Source organism: Haliotis asinina, chromosome 2 (assembly GCF_037392515.1).
Source record: "Haliotis asinina isolate JCU_RB_2024 chromosome 2, JCU_Hal_asi_v2, whole genome shotgun sequence".
Lineage (NCBI taxonomy): Eukaryota > Metazoa > Mollusca > Gastropoda > Lepetellida > Haliotidae > Haliotis > Haliotis asinina.
The window spans coordinates 48,858,913-48,884,944 of NC_090281.1; the positions used below are offsets into that span (position 1 = coordinate 48,858,913).

The 26,032-nt window shown below is 38.9% G+C and overlaps 1 protein-coding gene across 2 annotated transcripts; it reads left to right on the forward strand.

Annotated features, from left to right (window-relative positions):
• Positions 1-1,642: 1,642 nt before the first annotated feature.
• LOC137273848 (POU domain, class 4, transcription factor 3-like) lies at positions 1,643-24,819 on the forward strand. 2 transcript variants are annotated; one of them, XM_067806723.1, is made up of 2 exons: positions 1,643-1,759; positions 21,272-22,775. In XM_067806723.1, exons 1-2 carry the CDS (start codon positions 1,712-1,714, stop codon positions 22,178-22,180), a joined length of 957 nt encoding a protein of 318 aa, XP_067662824.1. In that variant the 5' UTR covers positions 1,643-1,711; the 3' UTR covers positions 22,181-22,775. The 2 variants fall into 2 exon arrangements, with proteins under 2 accessions (XP_067662824.1, XP_067662823.1); XM_067806722.1 differs by lacking the exon at positions 1,643-1,759 and adding an exon at positions 20,730-21,034 and having other exon boundaries at positions 21,272-24,819.
• The last annotated feature ends 1,213 nt before the right edge of the window (positions 24,820-26,032 follow it).

The following is a 26,032-nucleotide window of genomic DNA, read 5'->3' on the forward strand; positions in this document are numbered from 1 at the left end:
TTTCCTGTCATAATTAGTAATCGTGGTTAACCTATCCCGCTTCCGTAATAATAATGGCTACTACTGCTGCTGCTGCCGCCCCGCCCCGCCCCACGACGACGACGACGACGACGACGACGACGACGACTACTACTACTACTACTACTACTACTACTACTACTACTAAAGAGGCACATTTCCAGTTTCATCGGAATGCTCAATACCATGTTTACGTCAGTCTTAGAGGACTATGTATTTGAACAAGCGGTTATGACAAAGGGGCGCTATTTATATGACATTTCGCATATTGACAATAAATTTATACATTTCGTCATGGCGTAACCAGTTAATAGTTGAGCCGAAGTGTCCTGCACACAGCAAAGTAATAAAAACATCTATCGTCAAGTTTGGATACACATATTGCACACATCAAAGAAGGCGTTTTAAAAACTTCAATGTAATGTCTTTACAAATAGGATGAAATACTGTTTATTCACATTGGACACATAAACAGCATCACCTACTCGTAACAAAAACGACGGTAACCGGATCGCCATTTACCGCACAACACTGTTAGTGGCACCGACTGACTTCCTTTATTCTCCAGTCTCAAGAATATATATGTAATGTTGAGACAGGAACGACGAAAAGTTAAAGAATAACCTTTTCTATGAATATTTTAGAACAATACTTTACCCACCCCGTTACAGCGCGGCCGTTAATATTTCGCTATACCGTTATGCCAATAAGCTGCCATTTTATTTTACAAATATAATCAATTTAAAATTTATAATTTTCAACAATATTCCTCCGATCCGATTTTGCCAGTGTAATGTTATCCGGCTGTAGGCTGAAGAATATAGTGCCAAAGAGAAAGTATGTAATACGATGCTTTGAGATGGCAAAATATCGCATTTTTATTAAAATTTTATAAGGAAGATAAGAGGTTGAAAGTTGGAATATACAGGAGATGGCAGCCTCGCTTGTGACGAAAGTACCTAGGTAAAAATAGCTGTCATATGCATTTTGGTACGCGCAGGAAGAAGAGGTCTGTCTTCATATATTTTGCAGCCGGGACGTTATTAGGTGTGCATATTGCGAATGGAACTGGACTTAAAGGTAGGTTATACCACGTTGGATTTAATTAACTATCAAGATAATTACGTTTTAATTAAGTTAGAATCTGTCAAATTAACAGCTACCTTCCGTCAATTAACGCTTGTTCCTCTGGGATCTCGGAACATATGTTCGCGTACCTGGTCAAATTGCAACCCCGGGTACATCAAGGGTAGGGGTAGTTTTAATAGTGCGGCTGATGGGTTTATATTTGTTTCGTAGATACAGTTTATTGAATCATGATTCCTACTGTTATTTATCGTTGTGAAGAGTCCGGTTCGGTAGCATCATAGCGAAGACGCCTCAGCGCCACAGTTGGTAGGCGCACGTATAGGAATCGAAAACGAGGCTCGCTTTCTATGTCGGTACCTTTGAAGGCCCAGGTAACATAATTACTGAAGCGGCCGATATCAGCTGGTCTAACTCTGGACCAATCAGTGAGTTCGGTCCACTCCATTGATCAGTCCAAGTGTAATATTATTAATGCACCCTTAAAATTCCTACCTGTGGTTGAACTGTATTATTAACGAAGACGAACTTTCCCAAAGAGAGCTTGCCCTAGTCTGCTAAGTGATTTCCGCCAGTACCCCACGGGTCGGCCGCTATTTCGCCGATAATGTCTTCCTACGGACTTTATCACCCTCACCAAATGCCACCTCATCAGGTAGGAAGTTATTTTCAAACTTTCACCATATTTTCCAAAGTGTGTATCAGTGTTGTTGTTGATGTTGTTGTTTGGGTTTTTTGCAGTTCAGAGTCATTTCCTAGACATGTCTTATGAATGAACGCCATGCAATTTTTATCAAAACATATAGCCTCACCGTGTTGATTTTCTCTGTCAAGTCAGGGCCGGCCTCGGAACAATTAGTATAAATAATTCCATCCGCATGTCGGGATCAACTTTATCTATTTATGATGTATTAATAATTTCCGTTTTCGCGTTGAACGATCAAGCGGGAGTTGTTTGTTTGTACCTAATAGATAGTTAATTGTCAACCGTCTCAGATGATAGACACGCAGTATACTTGTTTCCGTCAAGTAGTTTATACTGGGGCACCCGCGTAAGTATTCCTTCGTCCTTTTTTGTAAGAATCCAACTTATGACTTATTATTTTAATCAAGGTTAAATTTTAATTATTGGAATTGCCTTTCGATGATGATAATTCGAATTTTAATGTCTGTCAACAAGTGTTATCGCATTTCTTGGATACGCTTATGATCGTGTCTGACATATTTTGCAATATTTACTAGAATTAAAGTTGCATTTTTGGAACATTCTATGGTCATACGGTTTACGTTGTTTTGTATCACGAGATTTTTGCGAACCCTTCCTACAGTCAGTTAGGTGTATATGTAAAAGTTTTACAACTGTGCATTCATAATTATTTATTCCTCAATAGCACTGAATATCATATCAGAATACATTTGTACTGTGTGAACATCATCAACATTTGTCATATTATTTTTTTTTTCACTAAATAAGATCTGAAGGTACAAGACCACGCCCGAACAATCTACGCATGAGAAACCATGTGAATTTACAAGCCGCTAATGTTTTGCAAATGCATTTTTGCATCCCTTAAATTAAATATCCAGAATGTGATTGTAATCGAAATTATTATATTTCAGTTCAAAGTCTTATTTTGCCCCCCAAAAAACCGAAATAATTAGAAGCATTTCGCATTCGTTTCTGTTAAGGAAAAATATCCGATGTGTATGATATGATTTAAGTCACATTTGTTAATTCCCAAAGAGGGTGAACCAAGCCTCTCTATATGTTATCGATTACTAATTAGTATGTTTGTGTTTGTAATGAATTAAAAGATTGTTCATAATGGGATCGTCTCACAAAGCTGAGTATGGCCTTCACCATGAAAATCCCCCGTAGCTCAGATTGAGAACATTCAAACGTCGGAAATCGTTAACAATACCGTTACAAAGAAACTTAAATTAGCCTAATGTAACCCTTTACATGGCGCACGCGCGGCTCGTGTTGCTTGCGCACAACTCAAATCTAAAACTTGGACCTGGCAGCTTTAATTTTCTGATTTAAAAGTTCGTTTCTTCAAGAAGAAAATACCTTTGGTATCACTACGGCGCTTTACTATGAAAATCCCAGTTATTCTAGTAGTACACATCTTTCTATCTTTATTCGTGCAATTCTTTTGTCTTAAATTCGATGCATCACTGACATAACCTGTGGGTGAAAGAATGCTAAGTTTGAAAGTGTTTAAAATTTAAATAAACAAAACATATTCGAGGGTGTATATAATATGGGTGTCAGGGTTGTCTTCGGGGCATATATGTGAGGTCACTTTCGACTGACCATTACACATGAAACTAGATTTATTTGACGTTCAAGCGGATTGTGTTAGCACAGATAAACACTTTTATGGAGGGATGGCGTTTTTGTACGGAAATCAAAATCGGTAATGATTAACTAAAATTCGTATGAAGTGTTAAGAGACGCAATCTTTTTCATCTGTTAAGGAGCGTACGATTTATAATCGTCATATTGATTTAACAAAGAAATAAAGAATTTAATCATTTAAATCTTGATACTCAAGCGTTATTCGTATGTGAAAAACTCCATGTACTGCTTCTATTTATCAAAGTTAACGTTCTTGAGAGGCATCTAGAAGTTGGTATGCAAGACAAAATATTACTGCACGTGTCAACTTCTTTATTGTACACACAAGTTATGCCATTTTTCAGCATTCACTTGACAAAGTCCCATGAAAAAACGTTGTGTTTACAATAAACAAGTTGACATCCGTGACATTTTGTATCATATATCAAAGTAAAATTAAGCCTTAATATTATAATAAAGCGCGCCCTTCTCTAAAATTGATCTAAAATAATGTGAATTTTTTTTGTAGTTTAAAATGCAAACAACACAATTCGCAGCTATGTGAATGCGTACGGTTGTTAATTTTCTCCTTCTAAAAAAGTGGTTCTAATTGGAAAGTACCAGTGTTTTCATTTAAGCATATTGTGATGACAAGACAGAAATAAAGCCGTAACTAATGCGCAGGTTTTGAATGACAGCGTTACGCATTTCCCACGATTAAAAATTCAACGAATATTGTGTATCTTTATAACGGTTTTTATTTCCTGCCACGTGATGGTTATTTCAATATTAACGAGAAAGAATTTTGTTTTGCAGCTTGAAATAGTAATCCCCGTTTCATGTAATTCTTTCTATTTTTCTAAACAAGATTGAATATATCTACAAAAAATTACAACGTTTAAATTGACAGATTTTAAATCAACTTACATAAATAAGATTACGAATTTCATAACTTAATGTAACTCAAATGTACTTGTATACGAAACATGTACTTGGATGTTCAGGCAGAAATGCGCATTAAGGCAGAAATGCGCGTTATTTCACCGCCGTCTGTACTATACAGTGCGTTTGAAATAAGTAACATTTCCTGACACAATTAAAGTTAATAATTTTTTGCATTAATTTACATTTATCAGTGAACCACAGTCATTGTTTTTAAGATTTGGCTGAACTTCAAACATGGGTTATTTCGGTTATCATAAAAATCAAATATCATCACGTTTTAAAATAATACGCCAAATAAGCCAGATATATAATATTTTTTTCCTGTATCGCTTATCACAGAAGTCACGCGCAAATATTCCCCCAAGTGTCAGAGAAAAAAAGTGTAGTTTTCACCCTCTCAAAAATAAACTACAAACATTCAACATATCAAAGAGCGGAAAAAGGTATCAACTGTCAAATTCTTTTCATCCTTAATAATGGCGCGTTTGCAAGTATCTCTTTGACCAATGTAATTCACCGAAGCATCTAGCGGTATTGTCGACCAACACCGGCTGTAAAAGTTTGCACGGTTTGCACGTGTCATATGTTGTGCACGAAGCCTCGCGTGCCCGGATCGCTCAAGCTGACCTCTGGAAAACACAATAGATACCGTAACAAAACTTGGGGGTAATGACGACAAAAAGACTTTTCAGAGTCGTCACATGGTGTTTCTACCGACTAGCAGGTAGCAGTGTAGTTGATTTGTCGCGTGGGGCAGGTCGATCTCGTACCCAGTTTTCATTAATTGCTTCAGTGAGCCTCCATAAAGACTGGGTGTGCATTTCCCCGCTCGGGGCCCAGATGCGCACTTGTCGGACCTGCGCGTCCAAATCACGTGATATCCTCGACTGAATTTCGGTGCATTCCGTATGTCGCTTTTTTACAACGAAAGGTGTAAAAGGACACTTAGCTGCATTGTTTTTTTCGGCTTCCTTAATCGATAGATGTGAAGGAATGTTGTTTTAAACTTAAACTGTAAACATCAGCACCTTTCAGCCGTGCCATATGGCGGACAGCCGCTGAGAAGAATTCTTGAGACAATACTGCGACATGAAAAGGAAAACTATTTGTCTAACATTTTGTAAATACACAATGTATGACAGTAGACAGAAGTAAATGTCTTACCTGAAATGGACTGTTCACATTGATAAGAATATGAGACGAAACATATCTTTTGACCTTGTTATGCAGTATCAATATTGGGATTGTAACAGGGAAAACACATTGTAATTTAAGTCGAGTCAGTATTAAACGAGAGTGAAAATATGTGTTATCAATTATCAGTCTAAATAGTTAACAAATATTGTAAAAAGCTATATAATGTTTATTAATGTATACTACTTTTGTTATGGAATGCGAGAACCTAGTTCATCCCTTACCTGCTTCACTGTTACTTATGCTTAAAAGAAAATTATTATGACATATGATATTACATCCCCTACTTGTTCTCTAATTTAAACTATATGCGTTGAGGTATATTTTATCGATGCATTGTTCTTGGGATTTTACACGCCTCGTATATTATGTAAATGTTTTAGGTGAGACAATGCTACAATAATCTCCTCTTATGTGAATAAACTGTCATCATTGAATCTCTCTCTCTCTCTCTCTCTCTCTCTCTCTCTCTCTCTCTCTCTCTCTCTCTCTCTCTCTCTCTCTCTCTCTCTCTCTCTCTCTCTCTCTCTCTCTCTCTCTCTGTATATTCTTGCGTGTACAAATTGCTTTGTGTGGTTAAGATAATAATCCCCAATCAAATCATCATTTAGGCCTTGGAGAGACTTAACCTTTCCCCTTAACACGCCCACTGAGAAATCCGATTGCATCAGTAAACTGACCATTACACGCCCTCCTATGATCATTTGACTCGTCCGCGAAACAGGTGCCCGACGGTCCTCCCGGACAATAGCCACTGGTCACTTCAGACAGCTGGTAAGCTGTGCCCACTTTACGCCTTGTATGCTACTTTAGCCCGTAATTGGATAATGTGCAGGGCTACTAATGTCGTTTTCAAGTGGTATTTCACTACCGGTCCCCTTTACCGTTCCAATCATTTGATATTTATAAACAGCAGTCTGCCAAAGATCAGTGACCATGATATATATTTACATCTTATAAAGTTTTAAAAAAAAGAATGAAAAATTAATTATGCAAATTTATAAATACGACATTCGCCTACATGGATGGTAAGTATGATAAGGGGAGGTTTCATCGAAACGAAAAAATCAAAATAACTCTATTCTATATATTTTCATTGTTATTTCCTGCACGCAAAAGTCTTATCTCATAAATTATTTAAATATTTCATCAATAACACAAATGTATATTCTCTTGTAATGCGTGCAAAACACTCTTATAATCAACACAAAAAATCGTATTTCGCTTTTATTGAGATCTGTACTTTAACGAAGTGGTCATTTCAGAGGGAATACTATATTATTAATTGTCCATAACGCGGAGGGGAAATGTCTGATTGGGATAAAGGTAAAGTGAATTATCAGAAATTAAAACGAAATTTGTAAATCAATCTGCATCAATGATAATTACTCCTGAATTCACACAGGGCACGATCGCGATCATCGACTGAAAACGATCTCTACCGATCGCCATCGTGACGATTAACGGTGACCCAGGGGGAATCAGCTATGTTAGCGCCCTCTGTAATTAATCAGCAACCAATCAAGGTAAAATCAGATCGTCGGAGTGATGTCATAAACAGCGCCATCACGCGCACGTCTTTGGCCAGGTGTGCGATCCTCACAGGTGTTCAGAGCCCGTGATCTCGCGTACTAATCTGCCACTACCTGACGTTTAATTCATTAGGCACTTGATGAAACCTAATAATACCTGTTCCATTAAAACAGATTCGCGCTTTGGGAACGAACCCAAACGATCGTGCCATTGCAAGTCTTTGTGATCGCTGATTGTTTAAAGAGTTATCCCCCCTTGGTCGTGTGTGCGGTGCGTGTGTCGGTAAATTTGAGTAATTGCGAATTGACTGGTGAAAGATATCGTTTGTTAATACACGTCCCCTCGCAATTGTAAATAACACAGGTGTAATATTCTCAAGTGCCTAAGCGACACATTTTGAAAACTGTCATCTCGTAATGGCTTTTAGGCGAGCTGTAGACGCGTGCATCAAAACATACGGACACCCAAAGGATTTCGGCATTGTCGTAAAATGTACGGTAATGCAATATTTTTAAAACTCAGGTGCATATTCTCCATAGGAGCAATTGACATATTACAACTATATAGATTTATTGTAACTCTCCCCTTAAATATTTTTCCATCATTATCGTAATTGACAGCGAACATTTACCGTTATAGAAAGTGCAGGCATCACTTCCTTGCTATCAAGTCATTAATCTTTTGAATAATACATGTATTAGGGGCAAGCTAGATTGTATAAATGATCACTCGAAATTGAGGAGCGCAATTCAATAAGTCCTGAAAAAAATCTTGCTGAATATGTCCCGTAACGAAATTGTTCAGAAACATGAAACTCTCTCACAATTGGAATTATAAATTTATTCGAAAAACTGTAGTCGACTAGTTCAAATAAAAAAAGTAAATCCATTAACCGCTGACAGAATTGATGCAATTTAATTCAGTATTCCTGACGAAGAAGCTGTACTTCTATTGTGTGCACGTATTACTTTTTTTTATAAATTCTGTGCATCATATATATATATAATTACAAGCAACCTTATATGTGACATGCCTACTGTATATGTTGTGTATCATATACAGACCATAACAACCCGGATATAACTTTGAATATATATAGATATATACACGCGACTTTATATAAACCTAATCCGTCCTTTTAAACTGAAAAGGGGCCTCAGTGAGAGGAGAGATTCATAAAGCGTGTATTTCTATACTTGCTTCACTCAGATACTGTAGACTGCAAGTAAGGAAATCAATCTGACTGAGAGAGAGAGAGAGAGAGAAAAGAGGAGAGGGAGAGAAGAGAGAGATTCAATGTTGAGCACTGAACGAGTAGACGTGATATCTAGTTACCTTGTAATTATCATTGAGAAAATATGACTGACGCTAGAGCTGTGTGCGGAGAATACGGACTACAACACATATTATGTATGCAGAATCTTTGGTCATCAAAACTGTTCTGATTAATCTTACCATGAGTTGACAGTTCAAGCAGCAGCAGCAACAACAACAACCAAATTGGCTTCAACAGTTGTTATGTTTAAACCCCCTATCCGACAGTGTTAGTTCTCGGCGTGCCTTGTTCCCCTTAAGTGTTTCAGAGCAAGCCGAGTTATTTCCCTTGGATAATAGCCGGTCTGACTTCAACCCATCGTCCGATACGTGTAGGTTGTTGTGTGTTAAAATAATCTTTCTTCACTTTAACAATCTTTAGACTCTATAATTCATGGAATTTACGTTCCACCCATGTGCAGTAGGAGCATAACTGAACGTGTTGCGAAAAGAGTGAAAAATTGATATTGTGGAATATTTTGTGTAGTTGTTGTTTCATAGGCATTTAGAAGTTGGAGGAATCAAACTAATAATGCATTATGGTTCAACTTCATTATTATACAAGGTCACAATGTTTCGAGACAGTTCCTGGTCTCTTCTTCAGGTGAAGTGAGGGTAAAACTAAAGGGTAGCAGTAAGACTGTACATAAGTTGAAGCCTGTACATCAATCAATCGAAGCATGTACATCAATTAATAATAGAAACCTGTATATCTTGTTACCCATTGTTATCTGTCTACTGTTATCTGTATATATACTACAACCCTTTAGTTTTACCCTCACTTCACCTGAAGAAGAGACTAGAATCTGCCTCGAAACGTTGTGACCTTGTATAATAAAGAAGTTGAACCATAAAGCATTGTTATCGTGTGTAGTGACGCCACAAGAGTGTTTGAAGCGCTCGTACAATATGAAGGAATATGCATAAACGGCCGCAGATCGGTATTGCAGCGAAGGGGATTGAAGAAAACCAATCACTGTCATCAAATATCGTCTGGACAATAACCAAAACACGAAACCTTAAACCTTTTTAGAAGTTGACATGTGACTGCTAGTGATTATATTTTATTGTTTTACAACTCACTGACTTCCGGGGTTCTGTTGACAACTTGCAAAAAGACACGTGATGATAGCAAATCCAAATAACTAAAATCCTGCATATGCAGTGCACCCTGCACCTTTTTCCTGATTCTTTTATCACTACCGATATTATTGTCTTGGCAGTTGCTTTGGTTAAGTAGGAGATGTGGTTTAAGAAATACTAATTTTACGTTAAGCTTTTATGTTTGGCTATATTTACTGTTAAGTACTTAAATATCGATTTGTTTGGGTGTATTTTTGCAACGTGTTTTTAGATTTATATATATTGGTTTTTCTTCTTATCACTTTAATAATTTATAGCTTCTCGTAAACATCGGGGTAACTGATCGCAGGTAGCTTTTTGACGGAATCATGTCTGCCTGCCTAGTGTCTCTAAAATGGTAACCCACAAAAGCAATTAATCAGGAACAAATGATCATTTTGTCTTGGATCCTATACATCTAATTTTTCGTATTTTTCAAAGGTTACGTATGAGGCGTTATTATTTTCTTAAATTTAATATACAATCGCTAAATAACTGCAATTAAGTAAATAAACTGGCATAATATCTTTAAGGCACCACATAATTAAAAATACGAAATGTCGAAATACCTAAACTAACTTAACGCCAACTCAGTTCGTTTACTGATAATTAACGGCCATGTTGCGGCGTGGTCTGATTCGTCCACCATGTCACCCACAGCCGGCTGTTCCCGCGACCCCCCTCATTTGTTATCCAGCGTCTCGGGATAATAGACTCGAGGGGCGCGGGTCTTTACTCCGGGATTTAGGTTATCGGGGTTAGATTAATCCATATGACTGTTGATTACAGTCTCCGACAATAAGGACAGCTAAGGGAATATCTTGCGGATATAATTTGTTAACGGATCGTTACAATTGTGTTCTGGGAAACGTAATTGTGAATTACCGAATTGGTCTTTGAGCTGGACACACGTGTTTGTTTGAAGTTGAGCGTCTCCCCTTGGTACATTAATGGTCTGCAGGCTTTGTGGCATCGGTGCGGGTTGTGGGAGTGTAGCCTCGCTATTCCGGAAACTATGCTTTTCAGACACTTGCTGTTGCCGAGGTTTGTGAAATATCAGTTCCCTCTTGACTAGAAACTCTGTATTCCAGACACTTACTTTTTTCACCTTTGTTATGGTAATATAAAGCCTTTTAAAATTGAACTCTAAACAACAAAAACATAAGTTTTGGAATGCAAAACCTCCATACACCGGAAAGTCTGTGTTCCGTATACTCACTTCTGCAGACGTCTCAGTAAAGCATAACCCCTTTAGACTGGAAACTTGGCATTACAGGACGAATAAACGTTTCTTTTTATGGTACTCTTGTAACAATTACATATGAAGGACTTGTGGTTAGTCTTAAGCGGAACACCATACAGAACGTTTTCAGTTGTCGATATTTCTGTAAAACGATACCTCCTTATACGGTCACCTACAATCTCCAGATGATTCTGTAAAACAAACTCTCCTTATATAACCTAACTCTCCATAATGGCACTCATACGTATTTACAGTTAGGTCTAACTATTTCACTGCAAATACATCAAATTGTTAGTGGTTTTGGTTCTCATTCCATATGTGATCAAAGTGCCGCACGACTGTTCGTTTACACTCAACGATAAAACTGGTTAATACTAGCGTTCAAGATACCTGCCTGCCCGACAGCCCGGGTCGGGTTATTTTCAACACGGACTGCCAGATTCTGAAACTCACCTGCCCGACGGTCGTGTTAAAATGTAGATATGGCTGTCCAAAAAAGTGACCAGTCCAGAACAAGGACAGCCGGCCCTAAAAGCTAAAACAATGACAAAATGATAGATCAGACGAACTTCAAACCAAGTTAGTTTTTTCTCTCAAATATTTTCCCCGTCCAATGGACGATCTTAGTTATGTAACAGACCGGGCTATGTTTTATACGCCGGTTGTGCTCTTATTCTTTCACTACAAAGAGTACAAAGGGGCGGAGGTAGCCTGGTGGTTAGAGCGTTCACCCGTAACGTCGAAGGTCCGGGTTCGATTCCACACATGGGTAAAATGCGTACAAGCTGTAATGTTGTTGGAATATTGCTAAAAGCAGCGTAAGACCAGATTCACTCAATCACTCACTTCACAACAAAAAACGAGCCCATAAAATTGATAAATCCCGACAATTTTGTACCAGTATACAACTCGATGTTAATAATTAAATATTACTGTTGATGTCACCAAGAACACAGTGTATAATTACGACTTATTGCCAATTACCCTGGAAATGATGGTCTTTTAGATGGCTATTAGATAGTTATAATTGACCCAGAGTTATGCGAAACAATAAATGACTGTTATACCTTGTATCAATTTCTGCTCATTTACGTAATGCTCTGTAATAGGCTTGCTGTCTTGTTCTTCCTCGTTTGAAGAAGACAAGAAACAACAAGAGCCAATATAACAAACCATTAAATTTTTCTGAGAAACCATCCAGACGTGCAGAGACGGAATACTTAGCATTTTCCTAAACCGCTCGTCATTTAACAAATGTTATTGATAGCGGAAAGAATTGCATCCCCTGCCGTATAATCCGTAGTAATATTTTTTTTATATTGTGACGTCATCAGTTCCACGTGGAAAACGTCGTTCCTATTGTCGGTGAATAGATCATCTCAAGCAGCACTGATGTAAAAACAGCGGAAAAAATACTCTTTTACATTTCATCATGTATTTGCTCGCCAGGCCATTTATGATTTCCGTGAGCCACTCAACTATATTACAGCGCTGCCGTCGACAGACGACGACATTCCCTCGACGCCCAGTACCGTTCCCGACCCCCCTCTCAGCTCCCTCGTGTACATCAACCATCACACGACCTTGTAATGTACTTGTACAGTGCCCACTCCTGCCTGGCTCCTCACTAATCACTGCAAGCTGTCATGCTCCGATTGTGTCGTCCGCAAAGCAGGTCTCAAAAGACATGTCGACATCAATGACGTGGCTGTCACCAGCTTCTACCTCAACGTTTACGACGACTGCTTGCGCCACCCGAATAAAACGCTTGACCAGTTCGGGTTGAAAAATCTGCTCTTAATTTGCAAAATCCCAATTATATTTGACTATGGCAGTGTATTGAAGCTATGACAACGCGTCACGAGCAATTTAGCTCTAGTGTCTCGAAACCTAGGTGATTCGTTCTATTATTTATGAAATTCTACTAAAATATTGATGCGGTAAGACTACTGGGTGTATAAAGAGAACCGACGAGAGCTTGGCGAGCCAAACTAGGCTCGGCGCACGCAGTCGAAGGCATGGGAAGCTTAGACCTAACTTTCAATCCAAGGTACGTTTATTTGTTTTGAAAGATGCTGGTGTGAGATGGAAAACGCTGTAGCAATGGTGTCCGCGGCCATGTCGGACGCAGTTCCTGGTCACAGATTGCGTTACACTGGAAGATGGGGAATTTAATAATTTCCAGAGACAACGCGGGGAAGTTGTCAAGCTGCGGCTTTAATCCGACATTGAAGTTTCTACTGGGGGCAGAGATCGCCCTCGAGTTGGTGTGAAAGGAACTGGGATGCGAGAATTGTGCTCACACCTTTTCCAAGGAACAATCGACAAATTTCCTTTATTACAGCGAATAACGCGGTGCGAAGATGGGGCCTGCTCGGAACCGTCCACACTCGGCCGGGCAGGTCTTCCTACCATTAGCGGATGAGACTATGCCGACGAAGATTAATTTTATCAATTACCTCGATAATCAATTCCCAGTGCGCGCATCCAGGGCCTTTTCTCACTTAGTTCTAATGGAGACTGGGTCCAAGTTGCCCGGCAGACGAGTCCCGCCACACATGGTCCGTGTGGCGCTCTAGGCTGTAACAACTTGTAAAAACACCGCCAGTGGGTTCACTCGTTTTTGGCGCGAAACTGACACCCGCCATCTTGCACGTGAGAATGTAACTTCTTTGCGCGTGCGTAACACAGATCGTGGGGTCCCCAAAGGGCTCATTTAAGACACCGTTCTCCCTGATTTGTCCGAAGTCCCTCTGGATTTGAGCTGTAGCACTATCAGCTATTTGCCATGTCTAGCAATGTGTTTCCCACTCAGGATTCCTGTTTTCTTACCTGACTCGGTGTACGTATGTGCCAGTGTTACTACACGTGATGATAGGCGCCAAACTGACTTTTAAACTCTTCAAGTTAGTGTGATGTATATAAAACATGGTGTGGTCCATTGCTTTAACGTTTTCATAATAGTAGTGCCTGTCAAAACTTTTTTCTATATCTGAGACGAATCTTGCTTACTGTGCCATATGTTGTTCGGAATATCTGTTCTGATTAATCATTTGCTATGAAAACCTTTATGAAGTTAATGTTTTTGTATTTTTTATTTGTTTGTTTCTATAAAAATGATAAAATTGTAAACAACAAATGATAACATACAAATCCCTATTACCAGATTTCAAAGGCCAGCCCTAAATGACGTCTTTCTTTCTTTTTAGGTGAATTAAGTTTAAAAAATAATATTACTTACTTTATTATTCATATTAATCAAATAATATTTGCATATCTTTGGATATGCAGAAATTCTGCCATTTCATAACAGAAGCGTTTGCGTATAGCATCCTGTCACATATTGGTGTATTAATAGAAAAAACAACAATTTGACAAAAAAGCATCTTTAACAATAGAAAACCATGAAACACAACCTTTGTATTTGTTTATATTTGAAATATGTTGTCCTATATTGGCTTGGACGAGATAATATTGATGCACATACCAAAGCGACTAAGATAAATATATTCCACAGATATTGTATAAATATAATTCATTTCTTTAATAATTAATAACGTTCTACGTGAGTAGAATAGGGAAAGTGAAAAGGTTAATCTAATCATTTTATGACAATTTATAAACTTACTATGGTATGTAATTTAAAATACCAAACAACGGTAGCTGACTGATAAAATATTCAATATTTGCATTTTTATCTGTAATTTTATTTATATCTGTAATTATATAATATGTACTACACTTAATTACAAATAATTCATGTGTATACAAGTACACGACCACAAAGCTTTTAACTGCAAATAATAAAACTACCCCATATATCCGCATGAGTGATGTACACAAATTACATGTGCAGCTCAATAGAGCATGCTTTTCAGTTAAGTCGTTTTGGATCAACTGTTGATTTTCTAGAAATAATTACAGATAGGTAAACAACGATAGGTCATGCCATCAGCAGCGGCAATGGTCCAACTCTGTTACCTGCCAAGCAAGGTGACCCATACCTAGAGCACGTGCAGATGGTGTCTTTCCCGCGCCACCTTTTCTTTCACAACGCACGTGCATCGATCGAGCCTCGTTTTCGATCCGCGGTTTCCACGACCCTTTAATTACAATTTAAACACTGCTAATCATTCGTGGCCTTTGTTTGATTTGAGACACACAAGGGAAATATTTATTGACAAAGTAAGGGTAAACATGTTTAATATAAAAATTCTTGTGCATACGCGCCTTTGTAATGAAACTCTTATTAGGCACACGGGGCTACTTCCGAACATTAAACGCCCTGTATTCTCTTCGTGCATTAAGCAAAGCGAGTTTTGTTTATTTAGATGCCGATCAGTTTTTGAGAGGCACGGGTATCGTTAGGAGGGTTCACGTTAGATTTTAACCTTCCGCATTACGCCAATACACACAATATTACTTAATTGCCGACAGCAGCGAGCTGTGGCCATTTTCCTGCTCGTCTTGAAACAGAGAGCAGTGTAAAGCAATCGTTCGTTTAACATGCGGTAGAAACTGTTTGAACGAAATTTACACATGATCAGAAATGAACACACAGAGTGAGCCGCACTCTACTGTATCACACTAGCGATGTCCTGTACAGATTGTTCGCGTGATTTGAGCTCGATGGTGCGGCAAAAAATAACAAATGGTATCACTGAGGTCCTCTTTTATAGCTTTTAGTTCGATTATAACTATATTAATCAATATTAATTGACTTGGTGGTCAAACAATTTACCTTTTAACAACCCGTTAATGTGCTTTGTTCGAATCATACCTAGCCGAGGCAGTCACAAGGAAAATTATCACTGAGTTAAAAACGATTAATTTTGCTTTTATGGGAGCTTTATTGAATATGACAGATGCATGTTACATATAACACGTTTTTGATATTAAAGTTTCAGAAATGTCATCGTGTTTTGGGCTAAATGTTTGTTGCAAGTTACAGATTTGATAATCATTTGTACGACTTAAAACATTCATGGTTAGTACATTGTTGATGAGCGTGTTTTGTATCTGATAAGTGGGTGCTTACAGTAAAGGATTAAGGCCATTAAATCATTCATTCGTGGTACGAGATTTACAAGATTGCTTGGGAGGCTAATCATGACATTAACAAATGAAAGCGTCTCGGACAAACGAGAGCGCCATTCCTCAAATAGCATCCTCCTCGTACAACTATGACATAGGAACCATAACCGGCATGATGACGTTAAACTCAACCCTACGGTGAGTGCTGAAGATAATGTGTCTACCCATTCGCAGTTCGATTCTCAACACGGGTGCATTCTGTTATGACCAGTAATTGAATCCCCTTCGTGGTAGTGTCGCAAAAGCTTCATAACTCACTCATCCAGGGATCACTAAGATACGTGTCCTTCACTATCTAAAGTAAAAAAAAATAACCTCTCTTTCTGTTGACTCTGTGTTTCATATTGATTGCTGACAATTCCATTGATTCAGATTGGCACTAACGTCAATCTTTTTCATTAGGTTATAATCTCGCATACACAGTTCTGTGTGAAAATTGCGAGGCCAAAATGGGGGGTGCGTTTTAGATATATTTACACAGCAGATCAGAAAAATTCTGCTTGAAAGATACAAATGTAGGCTGTTAGCAAACTGTCTTCCTCGATTTTGTTTCACGTTGGTAATATTTTCTTAGCCATTGCTGACAAGCCGGGTAACCTTTCGTTTTGTCAAGGGATCTTACACATCAAATACGATTGTGTGTGGCATTTGGGCTTATGTCTCCTGTGAGGGCCCCTCCTCAATTAGAAAATGCGTTTCGTCCCAGTGGAGTACGTTTTTGACATTTGAATCTAATTATGCTATTGTAATGGCTGGCTCTTCAATACTCATAAAAGACAGGCTCTTTCTATGCTTTCCGAACCCTTTAGATTTTCCCGTTTTGTTTTCCTTTCGGTGAAACGTGTGTTTTCACATTATGGGAAGAGCTTCTCGCTTTTATCTACGGGGAACCAAGATGGATTAATGTACTAGCCATGAAAATAATTAGTTTGATGGAATATATCATGGATAGAGACGAAAGGCCGAGTTTTTAAACAAAGTCAGTGAATCGTTGCGCACGCGCGCGACCGACGCTTGAATTGCACGTGCAAGCTGGGTTTGATAATGCTTGTGAACACGGCCTGTAGTGTGGGATTTCCTTGCTCCATATGCTACAACTCAGATCCTTCCGTGGATTTCCTGTTGCAAGCGCGAGCTCTTGGGAGGGTTCTGGCTCTGGCGCGCGAGTGCACGTGTGTTGTGAATTAAGTGTCGACCGTCAGGAAAACTCTACTCGGAAGTAATTACTAGTTTTGATATTTCAGAAATATCACCATAATTAATTACATAATGACTCCGCGTGTCCAAACGATTGTGTCAAACAGACCGCACAATTTCCTGTTGGGGATCTTTTATTGTAATTGTATCTAGGCGAAATACATTTGGTCGACATTTTCAAAGCATATTACTGACTTACGAGACAATACATTTTCATATTTTCAGATTCCTTGGAGAATGTGTTTCTCAACAATTGAAAATTGATAAATACATCGTGAAAATAACAAACATAATGTTTCTATCTTACGTTTTAAAATAAAGTATTATACTCACACAAACCTCCTTTCCATTATTAGATTAATACTAAACTACAAAAAATGAAAAATAAAAATTTAACTACAAATTATTAATATAATGTAAAAGTTGCCATGTTAAGAAATTCCGGAATATTCTTTACAAAAATATATTGTTTTATCAATAAAAGCGAATGTTAAGTAAGTAAGAGACGGTATCGAAAACAATAGCAAAGGTGTAAACAAAAATGTAATCATAGCAAAGAGCCAAGATTAAATGTTCCCGTGTCGGGCCTTTAGCTGTTTAGGTCGCAAACCAACTGGTTTGATTTCATGTACATTTCCCAATAATTGACAAGCGACACAATGCCATTGTTTATTGATATGTCTGTTACATTGCTAATTCCACTCGGTCACATGAGTACCACTCATGAACAAATCTTCAGTCTACGATAAATAAATAATAAGTATTGAATTCCAGCGACACGGAGACTTGTCCACAGAAACTACCGCGATATATATTTGTTCCGTGAGGGACAGGGCAGTTGTACGTAACCCTAAGGCGTCATACCTGATGAGATGGGGTGTGTATTTTAGGGGGAGGAGTAAAGGGTAGAGTGTTTTATGCCTTTTTTATTTTCAGGGATCAATCAATGCATCTGTTAGAGAGAACATATTGGGGGTTTGGATATTTTGTTGTTTTCATGAGCCAACAAGGAATTATTAAGAGTGGTATGAGGCCTGTTTTTTAAAAGTATTTTTAAAGGTATTTTGAAGATTGCAGAGCAACACTATGAGGCTGATCACATAGCACTTACGCAGTTTGCTGTTCTTACTAGTATTCATTCGGTTTGCTTTTCATAACGGAAACCTTTGCTTCATTACGTAAAGGCTGTACGCCAAACCCTTTCCAGCAAATTGGCAGACCAGGTGCTGTCTATATGATATTTGTTTTAAAAAAGTAGACATGTTGCAGTTTTACAAATTATAATTTCAATTATGGTTTAATGTAATACTTGAGTTCCTAAAAAATATTTAAAATATTTATGTGCCATTTCAAATGCATAAAACATTCTGTCAATAAACGTGTATAAACCCTTAATGGTCTACTTTGCTAATTATGTGGATTAAAGTATCAAATAATACCACATTATTTATTTAAAGTTTCTCGGTCATTTACAACAATATGGGCGAGTATCATTGTCGGGAGCGTTTTATCTGACCAAGCTTCAATAGAACCGTGTGAGTGTGTATTGAGAAGCGCGGTCACCAGACCAAGATCACTACACAATACCACGACATGTTTACATCTTGTCAAATCCCATGTGTCTTTCAAACTTGTTCAGTGTCTTGTCTTTTGATTTGTCATCAACGAAGCGATACTTTTCTATACCCCTGAGATGTGTCCCCCTCCCGTCACCCCTCTCGGACGCCGCACCTGCACGTTTTGTCATGGTTGGCGACGTAAAAAGACAATGAGGAAGATGTCATCCCGCTGTCTTGACTTTCAGGAACTATTGTACATTTCATGCCGTAGCTGTTCCATCTCAATGCACTTGCCGTCACAAAACAGTTCTCAATATTCATTAGGTGTAATTGACTTTCCGATGACTTATCCCCTTGATATATAAAGTATTAATTTGAAATACGTTTCATTGCTCCGCGCCTAACGGTAGGACAAGCCATGGATCTACCAAGGCAGGACATCTTCGTCGCGTCTAGCGTTGTAAGTAAATGTGCTTGTCAGACAACACGGCTCAAATATTTATGTTCATTTCACCGAGTCGTTTAGTGTCTATAGGTTTGATTGTTTAGTATATACAATACCAAAATTGTACATTACAACAGCACTTTCAACTTATGAATATTAAAGGTTCATTTCATTGTGGTAAATTATTCAAACGTTCAAAACTGATGCCTCTTGTCATTGAGTAGCGTTGCGCCTTGAAATATTTATTTCCTAACTTGACACAACGTGGCTTCATTTTTTCGGTGACTGGTGAATTATTTAGACAACTCAAGGGATGCATTAGAATCGGAAGAAAAATAATAATAATGTCAAACGATGTGACATTAATGCATTCGTATTAATACAGGAAATATCATCTTTTTTATCAACGTAGGAATGATCACAAAGCTGATGTCATGTGTGATATATTTCACGTCAATCACTGTGCGTTATCGGATGTGAAATACATCGCGGCCAACACGTGCAGAGTTAACCTGATATATACATGCAAATTATATCTTAATACGGTTAATGCGACCTGTTAGTAGCCTAACACCATCTGATCCGGCCCCATGTTATACCTCTGTCGTGTTTGATATCTGATCAAGGCGGACCATTTGACAGACTAATCAGTACTTTGTTGTGTGAAGTAGAGGCCTTTCCATCAAGCATATTCACTCAGCTTTCTGTGCCTAACCATTCTAAATAATGCAATCTGTTAACGAACTGTCTTTTGTTTAGTGGGTGGGATTGCCGTACTAATAAGAATATGAAATATTAACAAGATGCTATATTTGTATTGCACCTATCAAATGTGTTCTATTTTCGTATATACTACGACTTGGAAGGGAAATATTAGTGCAGTGTTGTCACACGGAAGTCTTTGAGTTTTGTTCCAATTATGGTATACTCCGTGAACCATTCCTGTGTTTCTATTGAAGGTTATTAGAGGTTGGTTTCAAACATGACAAAACACTTAAGTTTTTCTTTCTAAAAGACCTGTTATGTTTGGGCAGTCTAGAATGTATATCTCGAGCAATTTCAAACAACCGCCACTTTGAAGCTGTTGATTTTAGCATAGATATAAATTAATGGTTTGTGCGCATAGTTTATTTAAATAAATGAAACAAAATAGATAAATAATAAATAAATAAATTACACAAGAACGTGGGAAATTCCTTAAGTTGAAATTAGTTAAGTCTCGTGCAAACAGCATCAAAGATCCTCCCCAACATTAATTAAGGAGACAAAACGATTCTTCAATATTTTATATATCTAGTTAGCACGACGCCATTGCAACGCACAAAGTCCCGTGTTAGAGAAATATCCAGTTGTCCCAAGCGGTAAGATCAAAGGCCGCCGAGAATCAAATATGGTCTGATTGGTTGGAGTAATTTTTAAAACCGATTCCTGAATGAGGGAAAGGTGGTCGTTTTTTCATGGCAAGCAAAGCCACAAACTGGTCCGTACTTTCTTTTGGCATAATCAAACAGAAAATGAGCAGTGGGAAATTTCTGTTGATCAGGCTTAATTACTTATTGGGCATGCGTGCTGGGTACCCACGTGACTAGCGTGCACACGGACAGGTGCAGAGGCATTCTCTGGCATTCAATACAAAGCAATATTCGTTTCTTGTCCACTGCCATATTCCCATTCTGACAGCGTTAGGGTAGAGACCGGCGGTATCTCAGTCGATATTGGCGGTGTGCTTGCTAAGCCTAGTCTGTGATAGGCTGGAAACGAAGGAGAGCGAAAAGTGACCCGAGTCGTTCAGGTCCACGCTCGTTCCCTCTTTACTCATGAACGGCAAGCAGCACTCGACGGTGGGCCTGTCCCCGTCTCTCAGCCATGGCTCCCTCCCAACGGGGCGATACTCCCCTCCTTATCGACCCCCGGAACGTATGAGATGCATGACTGCCACCTCGGTACGTACAAGCCATGCTTGCAACACGGTATGCGAGCTCCTGTTAATCACCTTTATTAGCTATTCTATGCCTTCCTGCCGTTATTTGCCTTGTTTCATATTTTATGAAGTGAGTTTATCTTTGCGAAAGGGAACGTGACGCGATCATTTAGTCAACGTTCCCCGACATCACATGTTATTGATGGTGTTTCATATAGTAACAACCGTTGATGCATTGCTTTTTTTCTTATGTTTTTAGGGCAACTTTTTTGGAGGCTTGGATGATGGCTTGTTGGCGCGAGCGGAGGCTCTGGCCGCTGTGGATATTCCCAAGTGTCCGTCAGCCCAGCTGATGAAATCGGATGGATTGTACGGACACACCCCGGACTTGGCACCCCACCAGATGACCTCATCCCGACCTCAGATGTCTATGCACGCGCACACCACCCCGTTCGGATCCGGTGACTCCATGCTGGACCAGCTGACTGGCAATCCACCCGGAATGCCCCTGGGCCCCGTCTCCATGCAGGAACATCACCATCATAACAACCACGTTGTGAGCTCTCACTCCCACACACACCAGATGTACCCCCCGGTGTACAGCCACCCCAACAGCATGAACACCCACCCCGGCCTCACCTCCCACCATGCGGCCATGCACCACCCCGTACACGACACGGACTGTGACCCTAGGGAACTTGAAGCTTTTGCCGAGAGGTTCAAACAGAGAAGAATAAAGCTGGGTGTCACTCAAGCTGACGTGGGGTCAGCCTTGGCCAACTTGAAGATCCCGGGGGTGGGGTGTTTGAGCCAAAGCACGATTTGCCGGTTCGAATCCCTCACTCTGAGTCACAACAACATGATCGCCCTCAAGCCCATTCTACAAGCATGGTTAGAAGAGGCCGAGAAAGCTGCTCGGGATAGAAAGGCTGAAGGGGAAATGATGGGGGGTGCTGACAAAAAGCGCAAGCGTACCTCAATTGCCGCACCCGAGAAAAGGTCCCTTGAAGCGTACTTCGCAGTTCAGCCAAGGCCTTCAGGAGAAAAAATCGCTCAGATAGCCGAGAAGTTAGATTTGAAGAAAAACGTTGTTCGTGTGTGGTTTTGTAATCAAAGACAAAAACAGAAGAGAATGAAGTTCTCTGCAGGAGGTCTTGTACACCACTGAACTCAATTTCGGAGACAGGGACTCGGCAATACTCACAATTCGGAGCGCCACCCTACCCCCATTTCTCGCCGACCCCAGGACTAGCGGTCGGTGGGGCAAGGCGGTGGGGGCACGGCTCCCGGTTCATGTGCAATGTGTTTCTCAGGTCAGGGTCTCGTTTGTGCAAACGGCAGAACAGCGCACAGGGAGAAACGGAGAGTGCTTTTTGTGACAATACTGACGAGAGTCGTTTGGGATTCTCGTATTTGAACTCTTCTGGTCTGAGCTTTGTGTATATACTACGTAAGTATGAGTGTTGACACTGTTGATTTTGTACTATAAATTATTATTTATGTTTGAGAAATTTATTTGTGAACCGTTTCTCACAATGACTTTTTGAAGGTTGGTACGTACGTGACCACTGTGCGGCGAGCTACTTATGTATACATACATTCAATATTCACTGCATCACCGACTTTTTACAAATTTATGCTTTTTTCTGTGTTGATTTTGTTGGTATATTTAGTTAAGCGTATTTGAGCTATTTTCGTACAAGTTAACATCAAAATCATTCTGAATTTCAAAGCATTCGAAACCACATCGTCACAGCCATTGAAACGCAATTCCAATCCTAGAAACAGTGACGCCATTTTTGTTTCTGTTTATAGTACACGTATCTCAGGAAGACATGAAGTAGAAATGTTTTGGGTTTTTTTGTAGTTTTAAATTATATTTCCTTAATTCCCACGTGTAGTAAGATAGTATTACGTCTCCCGGTCGATGACAATGTAGCTGAAATTAACAACCATACCTTGTCAATCAATCTCTCACCAGACCGCATCTGCTCATGGACCGTCTAAAAGCCCGTGGGCTGACAGTTTGTAAAAAATCATCGTTTTGCAACACTGGAATCACCAATACAGTAAACAGTATTAGGTCAACTTACGAAAACAAGCTCTTAAATATACCGTACATTTTGTTCGAAAGTTTTTATTGTGGGTTTAATATCTAATATTTGTTATGTTTCAATTTTTAAAACACACCCTTACTTTCAAATTCACAAATTGTTCAAAAAAACGAAGCAGATCTGATGTACGGGTTTCCGACCGTCAACGTTAACGCACGTGAAAACAATGCACAAAACTGGCCAGGTCATGTTTCCGGCAATTCACGGGGGAATACCCGTAGAGTTAGGAGTCGTTGTAAGCTTTAGAATCATAAGCCGCTTAGCCTTCTGTAAGACCATCATTAGGTCTGTTTCCCTGCATTATTAGCATTAAAGGGATCACACGTGGCCCTTCTGGTCTGAGAGATCGTATTTAAGGTACTGTCTTCTAAAACAAACATGAAAGAATACCATCAGCAAATAGGATTCACCGAAAACAGCTGACTGGAACAGGCAAGTCGGATATTTTACAAAATGTTTGGACATATTTAAACCCGTTTTGAAATAGAAAACAAAGGCATTAGAGGAGGCCATGGTGTTATGTACTGACATATGTTTAAGAGCAATTGGAAACCCCTTAAAGCCATATTACAATTGATTGTATCAATTACGTTTTGTTAAAATGGCTATAAACGGACATCTGATAGCCTGGGCTCGTGAGATGTGTTGTGTTTGGGGGACATTTAGTGCATAATTACGGGGGAAATATTTGCTCGACGCACCCGGCTATGAAACCTCGCGGTGATGTGAGAACATGGCTGAACCACCCTGGTTAGATTTCTCCCGGGGATCGGTATCCCCACATACTCGTTTAGTAATTGTCGTCGTTTTATCGCCACCATCATTATCAAAGTTTTGACCTTTTGTTCCATACGGCTAGGAGACCATCTGCGCGTTTTAACAGTAGTCTATTCAATCGATGTTATACCCTCAGCCGTACTTAAACACCGATTAATAATCAATCCTCTCGTGTGCTTCTTTGAACCCTTTTCCTACGCTTGTGTTGACCAATATTTTCGATCCCACTTGTAATCGATATTACGTGTCCGACGCGAGATCACAAACAGATGACGACTTCAACATATGTCCTCATACTGAATGGTGGCGCGGTTGAACAACTTCATAAAATATTTACCGCAATGACGGCTGTGTGTGTGGGGGGGGGGGGGGGGGGGGGGGGATAGACCAAATTCCATTACATTAGTCCCAGACTAATTTTCATGGCTTCCTAAGGTACATGAGAGGAATTCCTACTGACATTATGCAATTTCATCTTCAGTACCATTGTGCTGCTGTAGTGTTTTATTTGCGTTGTCATATTTTGTTATTTTTTTTGAAAGAAAAATAATTGTGGCACGTTTCACGCAGGATCGCATGCAGTAAAGAACATGTAAAACAGAAACCATGTTTAAATGTATTTCCGTACAACGAAATTAGAATGAGTCCGATAATGGCGAAATCATATAAATGAGATTATTACTATCAAATAAATCTTTGCCATTTTAATGGAAAAGTCTTAAATTGGCAAGTGTTGTGATTTGTGTTGCCTGCGACCCTGTGTTTTGTTGCCTAATTCTGTTAGCTACTAGCTTGCGACATACCGTGAATTTACAATACTGTGTATGAATTTTACATATTTTTGTATGTTTTGAGGCCTATATTTGTATGTTATGCGTTCTTTCACTGCAAATCATGATAAAACAATTGATCTCTACCTGCATTTATTTGTCATTTTTTTTATTCATTTGGTATTTAAAATGTAAAACAGCACTGTGTTGTTTATTGGATGTTCTCTCTAAAAAGACTGTTCACATTTGGAATGTTTTTTTTTTATCGTGTAACTGTATCTAAATATAAATCATCAACGAACGAGATTATCCGTCTCAACCATTTGCCAGAACAGACTTAAGTTGCTAAAAAACAAATCAGTGTTGAAACCAAGCATTTTTATAGGTTATTCGAGATGACATTTGGCTATACACCCCCTTTGAGAAAATATAAAATTATGACAAAATGTAGAGTCGGGATTGTACTGCATTATAAATAATTATTCAACGATACATTTTTGTTTATGACGTGAGCTGTTTGTTGAAGCAATTTGTATTCTGTGACACAGACTGGTGGATTTCTTATAAAAAACACGAGACCTTTTTTAGCAACAAAACGAGTTTCTGGTTTAATATGCAGATAGCGTCAGAGTGAAGAATATGTCACGTAAGAGATCTGTTCGGCCCTGTTGTAACGGGTAATTGTTGCAGGTAGTTATTAAACCACCGTTACAGGCGTACAGGCAAACATTATATTACGTCCGTCAAACTCATAGATGCAAGGACATATCAGTTCATTCGAATCCAAAATTCATAGATGCAAGGACATATCAGTTCATTCGAATCTACTTTTCGACCACAAAGGTGCTGAAAATTCGTTAATGCACATGTAAACAGTAAGATATGGTCACTCACTCGTGTAAACAGTAAGTGATGGCTATTCATATTTGTTAACTTTAAGTGACGGTTACTTGCACATGTAATCAGCAAGTGATGATTATAGAAACTCACACGTAAACAATATCTCATGTAAACAGTAAGTTATGGAAACTCTCACAATGTAAACAGTAAGTGCCATATGTAAACAGTAAGTGGTGTAAACTTACACATTTATACAGTAAGTGATGGTTACCCACACATGTACACAATAAATGATAGAAAGCCTCACATTGAAACAGTCAGTGTAACTGATGGAAAACTCACACACACGTAAACAGTACGTGATTGTAACCCACACACATGTAAACATTATATGATGAAAACACATATTTACAAAAAAATAAGTTATGATAAATCACACACGTCAACAGTAAGTGATTGTAATTCAACACGAGTACGCAGTTTGTGATCACTATACACAATACATGATGGACACGCGCA

Excerpts from the sequence above, each read along its gene's own strand:
- LOC137273848 (XM_067806722.1), top strand. The coding sequence starts at position 20,909 with ATGAACGGCAAGCAGCACTCGACGGTGGGCCTGTCCCCGTCTCTCAGC. Across the intron at positions 21,035-21,271 it reads GATGCATGACTGCCACCTCG|GGCAACTTTTTTGGAGGCTT; the intron begins GTACGTACAAGC and ends TTATGTTTTTAG.